The following is a 21,804-nucleotide window of genomic DNA, read 5'->3' as shown; positions in this document are numbered from 1 at the left end:
CTATTGTACAAAATGTGGAGGAATGGAATTGTGGGAGATATAGCAGTTTGGATCTGAAATTGGCTTGCTGAAAGAAGACAGAGGGTGGTAGTTGATGGGAAATGTTCATCCTGGAGACCAGTTACTAGTGGTGTACCGCAAGGGTCAGTGTTGGGTCCACTGCTGTTTGTCATTTTTATAAATGACCTGGATGAGGGCGTAGAATGATGGGTTAGTATATTTGCAGATGACACTAAGGTCGGTGAAGTTGTGGATAGTGACGAAGGATGCTGTAGGTTGCAGAGAGACGTAGATAAGCTGCAGAGCTGGGCTGAGAGGTGGCAAATGGAGTTTAATGCAGACAAGTGAGAGGTGATGCACTTTGGTAGGAGTAACCAGAAGGCAAAGTACAGGGCTAATGGTAAGATTCTTAGTAGTGTAGATGAGCAGAGAGATCTCGGTGTCCATGTACACATTTCCTTGAAAGTTGCCACCCAGGTTGACAGGGCTGTTAAGAAAGCATACAGTGTTTTAGCTTTTCTTAATAGAGGGATCGAGTTCTGGAACCAAGAGGTTATGGTGAAGCTGTACAAAACTCTGGTGCGGCCGCACTTGGAGTATTGTGTACAGTTCTGGTCACCGCATTATAATAAGGATGTGGAAGCTTTGGAAAGGGTGCAGAGGAGATTTACTAGGATGTTGCCTGGTATGGAGGGAAGGTCTTACGAGGAAAGGCTGAGGGACTTGAGGCTGTTTTCATCAGAGAGAAGCAGGTTGAGAGGTGACTTAATTGAAACATATAAAATAATCAGAGGGTTAGATAGGGTGGATAGGGAGAGCCTTTTTCATAGGATGGTGACGGCGAGCTTTAAATTGAGGGGTGAAAGATATAGGACAGATGTCAGAGGTAGTTTCTTTACTCGGAGTAGTAAGGGAATGAAACGCTTTGCCTGCAACGGTAGTAGATTCGCCAACTTTAGGTACATTTTAAGTCGTCATTGGATAAGCATATGGACATACATGGAATAGTGTAGGTTAGATGGGCTTGAGATCGGTATGACAGGTCAGCACAACATCGAGAGCCAAAAGGCCTGTACTGTGCTGGAATGTTCTATGTTCTAAGTATATCTACATGAGTGCAAAATAACCTAGATGGTTTGCATTTGTACATTCTAGCCATTGGGCTACACCATTTGCATCAATTAGTCTATACGTTTTTAAACGGTGGTGAAGTCTGAAGAATTTCTTCTCCAAAATGCCAAGTAGTGTCATAAGAATTCATGTGGATTAAGGGAACAGCGAGATTGCTAAAGGTAACCTTTATCTGTTACCTTCTGCAATTCACACCACTTACTTATTCCAGCTAAACCAAAAAGCTGAATGCAAAAGCAAAATACCGCTGATACTGAAAATCAGATTGACAACAGAACATGCTGGAAGTACTTGGTACACCAAACAGCACCTATGGCAAGAGGAACACATGAACGATGAAAGGCCATTGACCTAAAACATTAACTCTGTTTTTCCCTCCGCAGGTGCTTCCTGACATGTTGAGCATTTTTTGCTTCTTATTTCAAGGTTATAAATGTTTGCCATTGAATAGTAGTCAGATTTCAATGACCAACATTACTGGCTGAAGCCCATTGTTATGAAATTCACATACTAAAGATAACAGTATTTCTGAGTCTGTGTAAAGTGATTTAATTCCCTCTTGACTCTTAAAGGGGAGGTCAATTTTTAAAAAAAAATTCTATCAATCTTTCACGGATGTTATTACACATCTCTCGAGCAGTGGACCTTGAACCCGAGGTTTCCTGGTCCACAAGTAGGGACACAATCACTGCACCATAAGAACCCTGTGATGGTAGTTACTTCACAGCAGTGCATTTTGAAAGACCTCATGCATGTGGTTAATGTCATCTATCATATCATTGATTCAGATAGTAGCTAGGCATATTTTTCAAAAGTGCACGTACAAGTGTAAAACAAAATGGAAGGTTTTGTTTTAATTGGGACCTAATGGTTGTGTCCTCCTGTGGGCATCTGCATTTAAATAGCAGTTGTCTACAAGAAGAAAGAAGACCGTTTCTATCTTGGGGTAGAATGCTGCAGAGGCCCCTCAAATACCAAGGGCTGCTGCAATTTCTTACTAGATATGAAGAGAATTGCCTGTTCTGTACTGTTATTTAGGGAATATGATCAGTGATCAGACTTGTGCTAAATTGGAAATCAGAGGATTTTAATTTCCGATCACCTTTTCACTCAATATATAGTAATTTGTTTGGACTTTGACACTATGCCTGAGCCTTTAAAATTATGGAGATGAGTAATGCCAAGGCAGGATGAAACAGAATGAGAGTAAAGGTTCAGAAGTCGGGGCTAATCCTTCTGATTTGAAATATTACCTCTGTGATCCCAGAGGGATATGCAGTATAGGATGCTGTTGTGATGTTAAAATTAATGCATTCTGTGCTGAGATAAAAGGCAGACCTTTTGAATCTGGAGCCAAAGTTGAATTTTTGATTGTGCCCAGTCTCTTGAGCGGATAATTTCTCCTTCTACTTACAGTGAGGAGCATCGGAATCTTGGATAACACAGTGTGGAGCTGGAGGAACACAGCAGGCCAGGCAGCATCAGAAGAGCAGGAAAGCTGACGTTTCGGGTCAGGACCCATCTGCAGAAATGGGGATGGGGAGGGGAGCTCAGAAATAAATAGAGATGAGGGGTGGGGCTGGGGAAGGTAGGTGAGATGATGACAGGTGTGTATGTAGACAGTGGTGGGGATTGATCAGTGAGATGGGAGGGACGGGCAGTTGGGAGAGAAAATGAATAGGTTGTGTCAGTTCAAGGAAGTGGGGATGAGAGGGAGGGTTGGTCATGGGATGAGGCTGGGTGTTTGGAGATATTGAAACCTCCAAATCTTGTATCTTTTCAGTGTAATTCACATTTTTTTTTAAAGTGAAATGCCTTTTATTTCAGCTGAGGATGCTCGTGAAGTTAAGTTTACGGCATCCTATACTCTACTGCTGGAATATTTGTTTCTACTTTCATTGAGGCCTTTATTGTCTTTTGGAATAGTTTTCTGTTTATGTAATTGAGACCAGTCTTCTGACATGGATAGTTGATAGAAACAGAGTTACTTCCTAATATTCATATAATTTGGGAGCCTTAAAGTCAGTAGATCCATCCATTTGTGTGGGATTCAGAGAACTGTTCCAAAAATAACAAAATGGTAACTTTTTAACTTGCTCTACTATCTCATCTTGTTGTACACTGCATTAGATAGGGTAGTTGAGCATTTGGTCCCAGATCTAAAATGTAATTGATTTAGTGAGTAAAAATGGAATTTTGAGAGGCTGAGGGTCATGGGAAGAATAAAGATTGATCTGTGGATTTGTGAAGTCAACTCTTGGATATGTTTCCACAAGGCAGAAAAATGTTAGAATGTGCTTTTGTAAGGAGAAAACCAATAATTTTGAATTTTGTTTACATGTCTGATATGTGTTCCCACACTTTCCTCATTACCAGGTTTATGGGCAAACGTAAAATTATAAATGCTAACAGTGGAATCAGATGTGTTTTCCTCCACAAGTGGTAAATACAAATAGTTGAAATATGCAACTGAAGATTTTTGTGAGTCTAGATTGTTAAAGGTTTCTTTTTGTCACTGCAGCAAGTCCTCCTAAAATGGTTTCTTTTGATGTCCTGATGGAGACTGCAAAAGGGTTGTCAAATATGACTCTGGCTCATGAAATAGTCATGAATAGCAACTTTCAGATGAAGCAAATTGATCTTCCTCCTCAAAGGTAAGTTAAAGCTGCTATATCTTAATGTGGGATGATGGGCTTGTAAATGTGTTCATCCATCTGTATTACAATTCAGGTGGGACTAGATTGGAGATCTTTTACCTTAAAGATTTGACCAGTTGGCTTTGTCAGTATTGATCTCAGCTTTTCACATGCAGCTAATTTGAGTGTATAGATGCAGCTCACAATGTTGCATGGTGAATGTACTACCTAGTTGTTTGCTCCAATCTCTTTCAAAATAAAGTCAGACTTTTTATTTTAAAAATTTCTGATTTGAAAGTGCAGTAGAACTTAAGTGAACATTTCTCTGATTTTTGTTTTCTCAGTTGCAAAGTAAGTTATAAATCAGGAGGGCAGTGGTCTGGAAATTATGTTTTCTGTTTAAGCAATATCATGTTTAAGATGGAAATGCATTTCTTTTCACAGAAGAACTGTTTCTTTTAAGGTACTACTTCTACTTTGTCAACATCCAGTGTTTACATGTAAAATTGTAAATGCTTAATAGATTAAGTGTTGCACTCCAAGTCAAAATGACCAAATTCATATTTTCAGCTTTGAAAGTTAATGTTTTCTTCAGGTGGTATGAAATAATAAATAATTGAAATGTTAAGTGTATCCATTCCCTTCAAGAATATATATCACCCACAATCTTGTAATGATGAGGTGATATTTTTGGTCCAAAAATTAAATGTTTGAGATGATTTGTGTCTCACTAGTTTGAAGATAATGACTGCAGCCAATTGCTAAATGTGTGGGTGTGGTACAACTAGTTCCATACCTAAAGTTAAATGCTGCATCTTGCTGGTGATTTTGTATCTAGCAATCAAATTTGGGGTATCATTTCGGTTTTGCGTTCAGCTTGCAACCAACAACACAAGATACACCACTGGGAGCATAGCTGTAGTGTAGGGCAGAATTTCTTCCAAAAGATTTAGCAAAGTTAAGATTATTTGATTGTTGAGTGATAAATATTTTGATTTTTCAAGTACTGCTCTCTTGCTTTAATACTAATGGAGGTCATTTTGGTTACATTAATGTTACTTTTTAACAAGGTTAAGCACAAGCCTTTAAACATAACAGCATGTATTACAATACCGTTTTAGCCTGTGTTTAGTTTACTATACTATGCAATTCAGCTAAAAGCAAGATTGAATATATTATGTGGGGCTCTCTTGCGCTCTCTCTCTCTCTCTCTCAACATAAAATTCAAATTGTCCACCGGCCAAACATGTAACTCTTATAAGTTGAACCAAAAGTATCAAAATCCAAAAGTTTTGAGCTTAAAATTCTCTATTTTACTCTGGAACATGAAGGCAGTTCAGATCAGGCTATCCACATTATTATGGTTTCAAGACTGGGTAGAGATGGGTATTTCTGGTGCATGTCTCATGTGTTGGTCTCCAAAAACCTCTTGACGATGTACGAGGTACAAACCAAGTGTATGTTGGAATTCTGAGAGAGAGTCCTGACCCAAAACGTTGACGTTCCTGCTCCTCTGATGCTGCCTGACCTGCTGTGTTGATGTTGGCTCCAGCATCTGCAATTCTTGCTGCCTCTGAGCAATTCAACAGGATCATTTTGAAAGAGCCCAACAACCCTACAATAGGGATCACCTGCAATGACAATATCACAGGAACATCAGCAGCTACCAACTAACTTGCTTTCTCTAACTGCTATTTAACATTGAGTATGGATCCAGGGGGGTGGATTGATTACAAGTCCCTGGGCGGCAGTAGGTTCCAGTGGCCTGCTGTAATTGGTATATTGGGGTTTTGTACTGATCTTTATAACATTGTCCTCAACTTGTTAAATCCTACAACTGGAGGAGGAGAACACCTCTATGACCCTGGCATTGACTGTCGGCATTGATCTTGGTAATAAGGCTGTTTGATTTTAGTCTGAACTTGCACACCAGTTTTCAGATGTCAATGAACAGATTGTTAGAGTAGTGTTTTGATCAGTACTTAGGTTGCTACTAGTGAGGTCCATCCAGTATTTATCTTTTTGTTCTACAATAATTATTATACTGCTGAATGTCATTTATATATTGTGGAATTGGATTTGCATTTCTAGGCCAGGTAAATGTGACCGATTTCCTTTGCTGAAAATCTTGTTGGCCATGTTTTATTATTGACCGATTTACTGCACATCAAATTTGTACCATGACAAATTGTAGGCTGTGACCTCCATCTTTATGCCTTCCGGTACCAAATCTACTGTATGACCCAACTCTGTCCTCCTACAGGAATTGGTTAAGAACATTAAAAGAAGAATATGGTATGTTGGACATCAATGCTTCTCTAGTGTCATTCCTTTTTATAGAAGCTCACAGATGCAATTTTTCCTTGGTACTCAGCCAGCAGACACCAAGGATTAAATGTCTCCTCTTTCTGATGACCTTTCGGGGTTTAACTGGTGGTTAAACATAGTTCATCATCTGCAACATTGTTGTGTGCCTGCAAAGTAGGCTGGGTGCCTGCAAAGCTGCAATCAGCAAAATTAAATGAGTAATAAAATCAAAAACCTGGAGAAATTTAGCAACATCTGTGGAGGATGTAATTTAAGACTCTCTCTCTCTCTCTCTCTCTCTCTTTTGAGTTTGATAATTCTCTTCCACCGAACTGAAAAGGGGCTGGTGACAAATGGTGAGAAGCAGTGAATGGAATAGATGCTGAGAGTGCCCAGAGCAAAACATGGTGCCAATGGTAGTGAAGGAGAAATGGAGATATAAAGTAACTTTTGAAGTTGTTGAATTCAGTATTGAAGCCTGAAAGCTGTAAAGTGCCAGAGTGGAACACATGGCTTTGCTCCCCCAGCTTGCATTAAGCTTCATTGGAACACTACACCAGGCCAAGGTGGAAATGTTAACATGGGAGCAAGCTGATTTTTATTGTTGGGGCATTCTTATGGACATAACGGAAACGTTCTGCAAAGTGATCACTCCGTCTGCATTCGGTCTCACCAATGTAACAGAGACTACGTTGTGAACGGTGAATACTGTAGAATGGATTGAAGGAAGCTGCAGTTTGCTGGTACTTCATCTGGAGGCCTTCCTGGGACTGGAGAATGTGTGAGCGAGAAGGTGAAATGGACTTTGCAATTACATAGGAAGGTGCCCAGAGGTGATGAGGAAGTATTTGGTGATAAAGTGTAGACCAGTGTGTCACAGAGTGGTAACTGCACAAAAAACAGCCCAGTTTGTCCCCTTCCCCCCCCCCCCCCCCCCACTGCACCACACAACCAGCCCAGCTCTTCCCCTCTACCCACTGCATCCCAAAACCAGTCCAACCTGTCTTTGCCTCCCTAACCTGTTCTTCATCTCACCCATCCCTTCCTCCCACCCCAAGCCGCACCTCCATCTCCTACCTACTAACCTCATCCCACCTCCTTGACCTGTCCGTCTTCCCTGGACTGACCTATCCCCTCCCTACCTCCCCACCTATACTCTCCTCTCCACCTGTCTTCTTTTCTCTCCCCCTCTCTCCCTATTTATTCCAGAACCCTCACCCCATCCCCCTCTCTGATGAAGGGTCTAGGCCTGAAACGTCAGCTTTTGTGCTCCTGAGATGCTGCTGGGCCTGCTGTGTTCATCCAGCCTCACATTTTATTATAATGCTTACCATGGAGGTGTTTTACTTTTTTCTGTCTGTGTCTTTTTTACTAACATTTTCAATCCTTTATTGTGTTTGGTGCTGGAACCCTGCTGGATGTGGTAAAATGGCAAAGGATGATTCTGTTGAATATAGTGACAGATAGGATGGAAGCTGAGAATGAGGCGAACCCAGTAATTGTTTTTGTAGGGAGGAAGAGGTGAGGGAGGAGGTGTGGAACAGAGTTGGACACAGCTGAGGACCTTCTCGTGCATAGTAGTGGGGACAGCTTTGGTTGAGGGGTGGCCGTGGTGGCGGGAGAAAATAAACGACATGTTGGAGGGATCATTGTTCTATTTGTTTGAGTATGAGAAACTGGGAGAATGGAATGGAGTGATTATTGAAAGTAGGGTGTGAAGAAATGTAGTCAAGGTAACTGAGGGATGCAGTGGATTTATAATGGAGATCGGTAGACTACCTATTTCCAGAAATGGAAACAATATAGTCTTGCAGAGGCAAGAGTCCAAGATGGACCAGTTTTCCATGAGAGATGAATAGAAATTGGGAAGCAAAACCAATTTTTTTAACTTTTCCAATTTGTCATGAGCAGGAAGCAGCATCGACAACGTCAATTTATCAGAGCGAGTTGAGGGTGGGAGTCTCAGTAGGACTGAAGCAACGAATATATTCCAGCTTGACGTGCAGTGGTGGAGTCATGATCCAGGGGGAGATGGAAGGAAATGTCTCTAAGAGTTGTTGTTCAGCCTCTGCAAGGTAGAGATTAACATACCAGACAATAACACCAACAGTTCCAATCGGAGAGTTTCATGATCTTTTGCTTGTTGTTGAAATAAATGAGTTACTAGGATATTCCTGCCTCCTGGGGAATTATGATTGGTGACATTTTCCCCCTTTTTTTGGTTCAAATTGTAAGTAGGTTGAGTTAACTATATTGCTGATGTAATATTGTTCACAGCCTTGTGTATATTTAGTTGTTCTTCACCATCTCCTCGTGCAGTGTCTTCTCCTTATGCCCTGAAAAATAACTTCCGAAATTATCCCGAGATTGCAGAAATGTAGCATTAAGAAAGTTGTACTAATCTACACTTTGATTTATAGAATGAAAATTCACTTTGTTCACACTTTACATGAGCAGTAACACAGGTTGATGCACTCATTTCCATCACCTACAATCTTCAAAGCAGTTCCAACAAATGCTAAGCCCGATCAGCTTTTCATAAATCTATAAAAAGAAAAATGCATGCTGGCTGAGCTTCATGGGGCAAATACTCTAAAGGTAGAGTAGTAAATATATAGTAGGAAACATTTTAAGGATATAATATGTGTTCAACTGAGAAACCACTCAAAGACCCATTTCGTGGCTTACTGAAGAGGGGAAAGACAGTACTGGATTAAAATGAAAAACTTATGATGTTCCAAATGATAGTCGTAAGTCTGAGGATTGTGAGTATTTTAGAAACCAAGGAAGAGCCACTACAAATTTGATGTGGTTGGGGGAGGGGGGGGATACTGGGGCAGAAATAGAATGAGTAAACTGGCCAGGCATTTATTTTTTCGAAACTGTAAGGTTTTGTACAAGTCTATATTAGAAGGACAAGTGTAGTTAAGTAAATCTTTATCCTTTTAAAAGCAAGATAAATTATCAAGGGCAAATGGAAAAAATGGCAGAGACAACCAATAATTTTTTTTTTTGTTTTGACAATAGAAGACATAGGTTACTTACCAGAAATCAACGCAGGTGAGTGAGGAAACAAAGGTAATCCGTTAACATTGATTAGTGTAAAAGTATTAGAGCTCTAAAGGAGATACCTACTACATCTGCAGCTGTGATTTTCCAAAATCCCGAGATTCCGAAATGGTGCCAGCAGATTGGAAGCTAGGAAGGGTGACCTTTGATATTCACAAATGAAGGGAGAGAGAGAAAATATGGAACACTAGGCCAGTTAACCTTGCATTAGTCACTGGGGAAAGTGTTGGAATCCATTATAAGAAAGTCTTAGCAATGCACCCAGAAAACATCATAGAATAAATTAGTGGTAATGGGAACTGCAGATGCTGGAGAATCCAAGATAATAAAATGTGAGGCTGGATGAACACAGCAGGCCCAGCAGCATCTCAGCAGCACAAAAGCTGACGTTTCAGGCCTAGACCCTTCATCAGAGCTCATAGAATAAATTAACATGGTTTTATGAAAGAGCAACCTGTTTGACAAATTCATTAGTATTGTTGAGGTATAACTAATAGGGTAGATAAGGGGGAAACAGTAGGCAGTGGATTTGGATTTCCAAATACACTTTCAGTATGGTACCACACAAAAGGCTGGTGCACAAGATGAGGGCTCATGGAGTTGGGGTGATAGATTGAGGATGGAGGAATGGTGAATGGACAAATCACATCCATAAATTGTTGACCACTGTACCTGGGGCGACTTTGTCTGCTACAGTAGTTTGCTATGGACCTGCGCTTGAACCTTTTCAAATTCTGCACTAGCTGATGACTGAAGCCTCGGAGACTGGATAGAGGAGAACAGCTTACAAGTCTCGAGTGAATTTTACTGACCATGAAGTTAACTACAGCATCCTAGAAACTTTAATGTTTTATTTGTTGTCAACGTACACCACATATCAATTGTACTTTCTAAATGTTGGTTTCAGAGTCTGTAGAGCTACTTGCTGCCTAATTTCTTAATAACATTGTTAGTTTTCTATTCCCTTTTAATGGCTATTGTGAGATTTCTTGGAGATATAATTGCTCCTCTTATTCCTCATTTGCAATATAAACAGGCTTGCTGTGTCGCATCGTGAAAAGTAGTGTGACTTTGTCATATAGAAAAAGTATATATGTATATATATTTTGTTGTTGAGCACTGCTTTTTAAAAAAAATATAGCTATTAACTTTTTTTCTAACTTCTTTTGCACTTGTTCCTAGACAAAGCTACAAAATGCACTCTATTAAATTGGAGAAAATAAAATTAATCTGCCATCTGAAATTGTTTCTGAGCTTGCTTTCAATTTTAGTACCTAGTCACTCTCCAATGCTTCCCAGTTATTGCAATTGAGAAGAGGAAGAGCAGCAGTGCCTGACTCTCTCCCTTCACCCATTTGCAAATGCTGTGTCTGGGAGCGGTTTTTTTGCTGTCACACTCGTGTCAGCCTCATTTTATTCTTTGCAGCACCCATGGCACCTGGCTTACATTCCAATTTGAATACAAACAAATTTCTAAACTGATATGCCTCTCTCTTTATATTGTGTAATTTCGAAGGTGGGAAATAAGCTACCCAATGTTCCTGTATAGCTGTAGCTGCCAAAACAATTAAAGCCTACTATTGAATAATTACTGTAAATTTATGTTAACAAATGCACCTTTGACAACTTTCTTTTTAAATACAGTTTACAAAGAAAAGTGAAAGAAATAGTTCACAAAGCATTCTGGGACTCTCTGGAAGCTCAGTTGAACCAGGATCCACCTGAATACCATCACGCCCTTGTGCTTTTGGGAGAAATTAAAGAGGTAAAGGAATGAATACTTCAATCATTCTTGTGGCTTTTTGAGACTGTTATGGACCAGACCTCTCAACATATCAAGGAGATAATAAAATGTGAGGCTGGATGAATACAGCAGGCCTAGCAGCATCTCAGGAGCACAAAAGCTGACGTTTCGGGCCTAGACCCTTCATCAGAGAGGGGGATAGGGTGAGGGTTCTGGAATAAATAGGGAGCGAGGGGGAGGCGGACCGAAGATGGAGAGAAAAGAAGATAGGTGGGAGAGGAGGGGATAGGTCAGTCCAGGGAAGACAGACAGGTCAAGGAGGTGGGATGAGGTTAGTAGGTAGGAGATGGAGGTGCGGCTTGGGGTGAGAGGAAGAACAGTTTAGGGAGGCAGAGACAGGCTGGACTGGTTTTGGGATGCAGTTTGGGGGGAGGGGACAAACTGGGCTGGTTTTGGGATGTGGTGGGGGAAGGGGAGATTTTTGAAGCTGGTGAAGTCCACATTGATACCATTGGGCTGCAGGGTTCCCATGTGGACTTCACCAGCTTCAAACTCTCCCCTTCCCCCACCACATCCCAAAACCAGCCCAGTTCATCCCCTCCCCCCACTGCACCACACAACCAGCCCAGCTCTTCCCCCTCCACCCACTGCATCCCAAAACCAGTCCAACCTGTCTTTTGCCTCCCTAACCTGTTCTTCCTCTCGCCCATCCCTCCCTCCCACCCCAAGCCGCACCTCCATCTCCTACCTACTAACCTCCATCCCACCTCCTTAACCTGTCCATCTTCTCTGGACTGACCTATCCCCTCCCTACCTCCCCACCTATACTCTCCTCTCCACCTATCTTCTTTTCTCTCCATCTTCGGTCCGCCTCCCCCACTCTCCCTATTTATTCCAGCTCCCTCTCCCCATCCCCCTCTCTGATGAAGGGTCTAGGCCCGAAACGTCAGCTTTTGTGCTCCTGAGATGCTGCTGGGCCTGCTGTGTTCATCCAGCCTCACATTTTATTATCTTGGATTCTCCAGCATCTGCAGTTCCCATTGTCACTGATATCAAGGAGATAACCTGGACCCAACTTTTATCTTACTTTGAAGTGAGTGGAAGATGTTGCGTTCTAGATATGATTAATTGGTCAAACAACTAGGCCTTGAGCAAAACACACCTATATTCTTACACTACAGCTTAAAATAAAAACAGAAAAAGAATTGGCATAATTTAACTCAATAAAATATTATTTGGTTAAGTATTTTGATAATCACTCATCAACTGTTCCTATATAGCAGCATCCCATAAACACGCCTTTGACAAAGGCAAATCCAGCAAAACAGATTTGCTCACTTGCTATCTCCTCCAGCCCAGGAGAAGGAACACTGACCAGAATGAATCTAGCAACAGAGAGCAAGAACTTGAGTTTTTTTTTCCAGCAGCAGAGAGAGCTATATGTAGGAACTTCAGCTTCAACTTCAACTCCAAAACACCAACTTCAACCAAAAGTGAAAATACAAAATCTTCAGCCTGACTTCATTCACTCATACTACTTTTTGTCTAGAGTCACATAGCATGGAGACAGACCCTTCGGCCCAACTTGTCCATACTGATCAGGTTTCCTAAACTGAACTAGTTTTGGATACCCCTACAGTGGGGGAAAGACCTTTTGTCTATTCACCTTGCTTGTACCCGTCATGATTTTATAAACGCCTCCTACTCATCAGGAGGGGAAAAAAATCCCAGTTTATTCAGCCTCCCCTTTATAACTGAAAACCTCCAGTCGCAATAACATTCTTGTAATTGTTTTTCTGCATCCTTTCCAGTATAATAACATCTTTCCTGTAGCAGAGTGACCAGAATTTTATACAGTACTCCAGACGTGGCTTAACAATATCTTGTACAGCCGTATCATGACATCTCAAATCTTTTATACTTAATGCACTGACCAATAAATGCAAGCATACCAAATGCCTTCTTCACTAGTATGTCTACTTGTTATTCCACCTTCAAGGTACTATGAACCTGCACCCCTAAGTCTCTCTTTGCCCAACATGCCCCAGGACCTTACCATTAAGTGTATAAATCCTGGCCTAATTTGCCTTTCCAAAATGCAGCACCTCACATTTATCTAAATTTATACTCCATTTGTCACTCCTAGGCCCAGTTGCCCATCAGCTCTAGGTCCTGTTGTTCTCCTGAGATAACCTTCTTCAGTGTCCACTACACCACCAATTTTGGTGTCATCTGTAAACTTACTAACCACTCCTCCTACATTCACATCCAAATCATGTAGATAAATGACAAAAAGCAGTAGACCCAGCACTGATCCTTGCAGCACACCGCTGATCACAGGCCTGCAGTCCAAAAAACAATGCTCCCCACCACCCTCTGTCTGCTACCTTTCAAGCCAATTTTGTATCCAGTTGGCTAACTCTCCCTGGATGCCATGTGATCTACCAGTCTACCATGCGGAACCTTGTCAAAGGCCATGCTGAACTCCATGTAGATAATGTGTGCCGCTCTGCCTTCATCAGTTTTCTTTGTCACTTCTTAAAAAAACTCAATCAGGTTGGACATGATCTCCCATGCACAAACCCATGTTGACTATTCCTAATCATTTCTTGCCTTTCCAAATATACCTAAGTCCTGGCCCTCAGAATCCCCTCCTACAACTTAGCCACTATTAATGCCAGGCTCACCAATCTATAGTTCCCTGGCACCACCTTTCTTAAATAATGGCACCACATTAGCCACTCTCCAGTCTACCTACACCTCATCCATGGCTATTGATGATACACATATCTCAGCAAGGGAACCAGCAATCACTTCCCTAGCTTCCCACAAAGTTCTGAGATACACCTGATCAGGTCCCAGGGATTTATCTACCTTTTAAGAGTTTTAAGACCTCCAGCAGCACATCTTCTGTAATACGGACACTTATTTTTTCAAGATATCACTATTTATTTTTCCAGGTTCGCTCGCTTCCATATCTACAGTTAGTAACAACTGCTTAACAAACGTAGCTGTTCCCATTTACAATCTTTGTTGTTATTTATTTGTTATACCTTCCATAGTGAATTTTAAACACTTGGGCCCAAATTTTCAGAACAGCAACAATGATGAATGGGTAGCTGCTGTACATGTTTTCTTACCAGGGCCTTCTAATCTTGGGTCATAGAAATGTGCAAAAAGTGTCCATTAGGAACTTCCATTGGAATGGAGGAGAATCAGTAGGAAGAAAGGGCAAGTCTTCTTTTTATGGCACCTAGCTGCTCATGGTAAGATTAAAGGGTCAGGGCCAAACTTTGAGTATGAGGAGGACTGAGGTGAGGTAATGAGCATGGGTCAGGAAGATGGTCCGCTCAGGCTAGCAGGACGATAGGGGACTTGGATGGTCGGGCGACAGGGAAGTCAGTTATCTGGCTGAACCTTGTGTGCCACCTATTCACTCACTCCAATTTGTCAAGTTCTTTTGGAGTTCCACGTTCTCCTCCTCTCAGTTTTTCAATTCTTCCAAGTTTCATGTCATCTGCAAACTTTGAAATTGTCCCCTACATACCAAGATCCAGATCACAAATATATTAAGAACATCGAGGATCCCAATACCGACCCCTGGGGAATTCCATTACAAACCACATTCAGAACTGTAGAAACCTGTAAACCATTACTCTGTTTCTTATCACTCTGCCAATTTTGTATCCGCGTTACTACTGTCCTTATTGTTTTATATATCATTAACTATAACTTTACTCACGAAGCTGTTACGTGACACTGCACCAAACACCTTCTGGAAATCCAAGTTACCAGATCAACACTGCTCCCTCATTGAGCCTTTCTGTTACTTCGTCAAAAATGTTCTAAGTTAAGCATGATTTCCCCTTTAGAGATCCACATTGACTCTTGCGATTCGATCCACCTTTTTCCATTTAACAACTAATTCTATGCCAGATAATTGTTTTAGGAAGCTTTCTTATCGCAAAGTTGAACTGACTGTAATTATTTTCTTGAACTAGTTTCTGTAATGTTTGTAATTCTCCATTCTTCTGGAATGTGCTCTGGATCTGTGGAAGACTGAATTATACCCAGTGCCTCTGCAATTTCTGCTGTCCCTTCAAAATCCTTGTGTGCATTTCACCTGCTCCATTTGCCTTGTCAATTTTGGTCCTACATCTTTGGCAATTCTTCCTTCTCCAACAATGCTAGTCCAATCTCCCATAACAATAGATAGCTGTTTCCACGTTCCTGTTTGATTTTGGTTTTCAATTCTATAATACCTTTTTTCAATCTCCTTGTTTGGATGTTGATTTATGAGAATATAGACTTAGACATTCCCATTCATTTCAGAGATGCCTATTGCCTTCTAAGTACTTTATTTTTATCTCCCCTTGTCCGTCATAATTTACATAGGATGTTTAAATTTCTCCACACTTTTTTCTCTATTTCTCACTTCAGGTTTCCGCTTATCTTTTCATTACACATTCTGTGTTCCTATTCTAGGCCTGCACTACAGTGAAGGCAACAGCAAAATATCACTGAAAATAGTGAAGAAAATTGCTCGGGGTTAGGAATATGGAAATTTTTTTTAAAAAATCTATGCTCACTTGTGGGACAAGTGTTGAAGCCAGCTAAATGAATCTAAAAATTGAAGTTATTTATTACTAATGTAACATCTAGTATTAAAGAAGCAAGCCCTTTAATTTATATAACTTTTATTGTTTAGATTCTCCTCTCATTTCTGATACCTGGCCAAAACAGACTTCGTAACCAGATCTCCGAGGTCCTAGACTTGGATCTAATCAAACAGCAGGCTGAGCACAATGCAATTGACATCCATAAACTGGCTGCTTATATAATTACACTAATGGGAAAATTCTGTGCTCCAGTTCGTGATGATGATGTCAAAAAATTGAAATCAGTTACTGAGATTGTTCCATTGTTCAGGTAAATAATTTCTCTGCATGGTGGTGAAGTGGGGGAGATAGATTTGCATACTGCTACTTTTTAAGTATTTAAGTTTATTCAGGAAAATGTAAAGTGGGAACTTCTTTAAGTGTATATTGATTTCTTTTTAAGAAAAAGGACCAATACATTTCGGACCAGAATGTTAAGTATTTTTTTCTTGCATTCTTCTCTGAGCGAGTGTTATATTTTCTTCACCAGGGAAATATTTCATGTCCTTGATTTGATGACTATGGATATGGTCAACTTCACCATTCAAAATATCCGACCACACATCCAGCAATGTTCAGTTGATTATGAACGAAGCAAGTTCCAGGATTTTCTGAATAAACAACCCAGTAAGTGTTTTTTTTAGTATATTTTAACAGTGATTTGTGATAAACATACAATAATTAACCAAATAAGAAGGCTCACTGCTTGCTCTTTCTTTTTTTTGTTTTTGCTAATATTATGCAGAATTAATTTTTTGTTTGAGAAATTGAGGGTATGGCATCTAACTTTGAATGCAAATAATTTTTAAGGCAAATTAGAAGGAAATTAAAACACAACTGGGATATTGATAAAAGTATAAAGTGAAAATAGCCCACAGATTTTAATAGTTCCTGTGTTGCTAGGAGGCCACATGATGATAGACCCTATATAAATAATGTAAATGTGGAATGAATAAATATTCAGAAAATGTTTTGAGGACTCTGGAGTGTTTATGCATTACTTTCCCTCGAGATTAAATGGGTTTGACTTTGCACTGAGATAAATTTTAAATTAACTAATATTAATTCCTATTGTATATGATGGCTTTTACACTTTTTCTGTGCCTGAACTACTTGGGAAATGCAAAAATTGGCAGAGATCTAGTGATTAATAACCCCAGCTGAACTGAAAAGGTACTCTTGTCCATAAAGCTGGTGATTTTTTAAAAAAGATTTTTATTAACATACTTGAACAATATTTAAAACTCAAAATATAAATATTTCTGCTTATAGATGCTCTTGATTATACAACTCAGTGGCTAAAGGAGTCTGTTACTGAAGTATCAGCATCTGTGACCTCCTCAGACACATCACCTTCTGATACTGATGGGAATGCCGGTCTTCCCCTCAGTCCATCGTCTGTGTTAAACAATGGTTATTTGAAATTGTTGCAGTGGGACTACGACAATAGGCCCTTACCTGAGGTAAATGTTAAATTTTTGTATAAGGGATCCTGGAAATTTGGACTTTTTCAAAGTTGTAGAAACATTGAGTTTGGACAACCTGTCTGAAACTTTGAGCTCTTCAGAATCTTTCTAACTGAGGTTGCCCTTTAGGTCTAACAATGCAAAGAGGGTTTGAGGATGAGCATTTAAATTTCTTCAGGCAATAAGTTCAGATCATTGTGAGGAAATCTTTTTACTAAGTTGAATGAGCACACAGTTTTATGAAAAAAAAGACTGAGCTGCTATTGAAGGTATCCTGAAGACAAAAATTGGGACAGTTGGTTCTTGCGGGAGAGTTGCAATGGCATTTTAAATAGCATGGGATCTGAGAATAATCTAAGAAGAATCAGTGCTGCAGAAACTTCCTGTTGCATCTTTGTCATAGCACAACTTCTTCAGTCATCTTGCATCCATTAGAATATGGGATGAAGTTGTCAAGTCTTGACTTGATGGAACGCATCCTAAATAAAAATCATTTGTTTGTCAGGCAGAGCAAATCAGCAATCTCCAGAGAGGAATATTTCATCCCAAGCCACAATACAATGGAAATTTTGGACTTTCAATCATTCATTTGCACAGATTGTAATCAAATTTAGTAGTAACATTATTGCCCCTCCACAAACAAGTTGATTATAAAATTGTTTCTAAAATGGGACATACTGGTTCAGGTTCATTATACACAGTGCCTAATATTTAGTTCCTTTGCAGCTAATGAGTTAAATATTTGGGCTGTATATAATGTGCAGATGAATCAAAATGTTCCATTTTGTACCACAGTCAAATCTAATTTCTATCCTTGTAAACCTGAAGAATGCTTGTTTCATTTCTATGAAGTGAACTGGTGTTTAGCTATTCCAATTGTGCCTGAGTAATTTAAAATTCTTCAAACATCTATATTATGAAGGTCATGTTGACTCCACTAACTGGCTGGATTTTCGATAGTCTAGATGCAGATGGATTTTCTTTTGCATTTTGAATATTTTTTCCTCCAAATAAAAAGTGATCAATTGGTGGTTTGACTTTTATATAGAGTACATAAAATAGCAAAACATTCCTTTGCACTTCTTTGGAGGAGACTTGTGCTGCTTTTGATTCTGGCATTTTGTGATAATTTTGTTTACTTGATTGTCATGAAGTATGAATATTTCACTATCATTATAGAGTCACCAAATTTATTTGGTAGTGCGGTGTTTATTAGGCCTCACTCAGCATTCCTTGCACCAACCACTCCACCACTAACACTCTTATTAGCCAATCTTTCTATTTAGAACACAGCTGCTTTTCTGTGATCCTTTTAGTCATTCATAGTAAACTAGTCACATTTTGGGGCAGGTCACCTTGGTTTCTGGTCTGCCCTTGAATCTTTTTTTTATTCAATTAGGTATGTGGGCTTCACTGAATGGGCCAGTATTTATTGCCCAATCTTAACTGCCTCTTGAGAAGGCGGTGATGAATTGCCACCTTCTCGAACTGCTGAACAGCATATGTGTTAAGAGTTTGAAAATTGACCATACCTGATGAGGAGAGATGGCTAGGACATCTGTAGTAGCTGACCAAAAAGTTGAAGTAGGCATCAATACAATGGGAAAAGGTGATATGGAAGAACCAACCATCGCTCACTGAATTGGGCCAGTACTTGGGCTCCAACAGAATCAGAGCTGAATTGTAGAATAACGGACTTGGCATGGGTGGATTAGATTCAGAAAATTCCAATACAAACTGCAGGCTCTATAGAATCATTTTTATTTTTTTTTTGCAGAAATGACAACAGAATTATTCAGTCTTTTGCTATAATGCAGTTCGAGGATTGCAGGAAAGAAGTACTGAAATGGAAGAGTTCCACAAAATCACAAATTACAACATAACCCTTCATCAAATATCTTTGATTTTATTTTAGACTCTGATGACTGACCGATCACGTCTCCAAGAGCTGCAACAAAGACTGAACCTACAAAGGCTTGTGGCCTATATAATGTTGATCATCTACAACATGGTAGGGGCAACCATTTCAGGACTACCTGAGTTTGCAGACAAATTAAAGCGAGTTATCGTGGTTCTACTTGAGGGCATGCATGACAAGTGAGTCTAATTTGTTTTTCTCTCTCTATTTATTCATGGGATGAGGACTTTGCTGGCTAGGGCAGCATAAATTGCCTGTCTCTATTTGCCCAGAGGGCAGTTCAGAGTCAACCACATTGCTGTGGGTCTGGAATCACATGTAGACCAGACCAGGTAAGGAGGACATCAGTGAACCAAATGGGTTTTTCCTGACAGTCGGCAATAGATTCATGGTCATCATTAGATTGTTAATTCCAGATATTTATTGAATTCAAATTCCACCATCTGCTGTGTTGAGATTCGAACTTGGGTCCCCAGAACATCACCTGGATCTCTGGATTATTGTCCAGTGACAATACCATTAGGCCATTGCCTCCCCCGCCCATCCATCTCTCAATCCAATGGTAGTAAATCAATTTTCTTTCAATAGGTTACTAGAGTTAGTTGTATCAGTTAGTGTATTGGCTCATGCCAGGTCAAAACCAAGGATGAGATCCTGCTTTTGCATTTTCGAAGTAAAATTCTTGAAGTGAAATATTGCTGTATTACATTTGTTTTCATATCATTTTTATTTGCTTTAAAGTCCAGGTTTCAAATGTCTTGCATTGGAAATGTACACAGGGTTCAGTCAGTGGAGTGTAATATTGAATCACTGCCTATGAGGAAGACATAATTCTTGTGCAGGGCATTTTTTTTTTAAAACACCCTTTCAACTTGAAAGGTGCCTGCTCCGTCAATTTCTCCTCTTAATGAAATTGCTTTCACCCATACGGATGAGCATTTTAAACTTGTTAGATAAGTACGATGGCTCAAGTCCCAGACTACAGTATTCTCTGGCCCTTTGTGTGCCTCATCCATGGTTACATCATTACTACACAAGAAATCTGACAGCCCTATCCTCAGGGGTGTGCTCACATGCTGGAACAAATTGTCCAGCTATCACTGCCTTCTCCATTGATAGCTCACCAATGTCTTCAATTCTGCCTTGCAATATAATGATGCTGAGTTAGGGGTCCTACACTTTTCAACATTTATTATGGCTGTGCTTGCCTTGGATTATTTTTGGGTCCAAAAGTTCCAATGTATACAGCCTACAGTACCTATCTCCTCACTGTGTGTTAATCAAATGTAATTTTAATTGTCAAAGTTATAAATTATTCTTTAACATCATTTTGAAATCAAGTGTTGATTCGACTTACAACTGAGAGTTAATGTAAGAACTTAGCAGCTGGTCGGCTTACCAGATGCCTGTGATGTCATTTTTTTTTCACTCTGGTTTTCAAACAGGATGGTGCTGTCTTCCTTAATTGAAATGGTGCACTCCAAAAAGGGGAGGAACAGAACTGAAAAAAGTACATGTCCTTCCCCCAATTCACTGAAGTTCCACACGATCAAATACCCAAGCCTTCCACACTGCCAGCTATACCCGTTTCTGGCTCCCCCATTAACAGCTGTGTATTTATTACCCTTTTTGACTTTTCATTTCAACCCCCCCTCTCACTCCTTGGACGACATGTCCATCCTGGGCTTCCTGCAGTGCCACAACGATGCCAGCCGAAGGTTGCAGGAACAGCATCTCCTATTTCGCTTGGGAACCCTGCAGCCCAATGGTTTCAATATGAACTTCACAAGCTTCAAAAATCTCCCCTCCCCTAACTGCATCCCAAAACCAGCCCAGCTTGTACCGTCCTCCCTAACCTGCCCTTCCTCCCACCTATCCCCTTCTCCCACTTCAAGCCCCACCCCGATTTCTTACCTAGGAGCCTCATCCCACTTACCTGACCTGTCCATCCTCCCTGGACTGATCTATCCCCTCCCTAACTCCCCACCTACACTCACCTTTTACTGGCTCCAACCCTGCCTCTTTGACCTCTCTGTCTCCTCTCCACCTCCCCGACTCTCCTGACTTATTTCAGAATCCCCTTCCCCTCTCCCATTTCTGAAGAAGGGTCTAGGCCTGAAATGTCAGCCTTTCTGTTTCTCTGATGCTGCTTGGCCTGCTGTGTTCATCCAGATCTACACCTTGTTATTCTCTACTTTTAGGAACTAGTTTTAGCCAGCTCTTTAATTAGCTAGCTACACTGCTGCAACTCTCAGGAAAAAGCTTCCTTGTTTTAAGCCTGACAGTAAATTTAGGTTTTAATTTAAACAGAAAACTAATGCAATATTTCAGAGAGTTTACCTTTTTTTTTGTTTTAAAGAAAGAGATTAACCCTTCAAATTCTCACATTTGACAAACCCCTAAGCTTCATTCTGTACCAACTGCACTTGATGCTGATGTGATGAATGGAATCCTGCAAAGGGTTGTACTCTGGCTTTATACCAGTGATTTTAGATGAAGAAGGCAACAATGACATTGTGTATCTAAATTTTGTAGATGACACAGAAGATAGATAGGAAAGTATACTGTGATGACAGCAGGTGGCTTCAGTCAGATTTGGATAGGTTACATGGGTGAAGGCCTGGCAGATGGAGGATAAAGGGGGAAAGGTTCACTTTGACAGGAGAAATGAAATCAGTCATACCTAAACAGAGAACAATTGTTGAATTCTGAGGTGCGGAGGGATCTAGCTTTCCAATAGCATGACCCACAAAAAAGTTAATATGTAAGTACAGCAAGTAATGAAGAAGGCTAATGGAATGCGAGAGATAACAAAATGTAGAGCTGGATGAACACAGGCCAAGCAGCATCGGAGGAGCAGGAAAGCTGATGTTTT

The 21,804-nt window shown here is 40.3% G+C and overlaps 1 protein-coding gene across 13 annotated transcripts in view; it reads left to right on the top strand.

Moving 5' to 3' along the window:
- Window positions 1-21,804, top strand: part of LOC125463166 (T-complex protein 11-like protein 2) — a 36,339-nt gene that overhangs the window by 6,852 nt on the left and 7,683 nt on the right. For 11 of the 13 annotated variants that reach the window (XM_048554016.2, XM_048554013.2, XM_048554008.2 and 8 more), the window contains 6 exons: window positions 3,653-3,785; window positions 10,788-10,908; window positions 15,596-15,816; window positions 16,036-16,172; window positions 16,818-17,008; window positions 18,927-19,108. In XM_048554016.2, coding sequence (XP_048409973.1) covers window positions 3,667-3,785; window positions 10,788-10,908; window positions 15,596-15,816; window positions 16,036-16,172; window positions 16,818-17,008; window positions 18,927-19,108 — 971 coding nt within the window. In that variant the 5' untranslated portion in view covers window positions 3,653-3,666. Of the gene's footprint in view, window positions 1-2,547; window positions 2,642-3,652; window positions 3,786-10,787; window positions 10,909-15,595; window positions 15,817-16,035; window positions 16,173-16,817; window positions 17,009-18,926; window positions 19,109-21,804 lie in introns of all 13 variants that reach the window. The other 2 variants (XM_048554017.2, XM_048554019.2) reach the window with 1 other exon arrangement.

This window comes from Stegostoma tigrinum, chromosome 25 (genome assembly GCF_030684315.1).
Source record: "Stegostoma tigrinum isolate sSteTig4 chromosome 25, sSteTig4.hap1, whole genome shotgun sequence".
NCBI lineage: Eukaryota > Metazoa > Chordata > Chondrichthyes > Orectolobiformes > Stegostomatidae > Stegostoma > Stegostoma tigrinum.
This window is presented reverse-complemented; position numbering and strand designations above follow the sequence as displayed.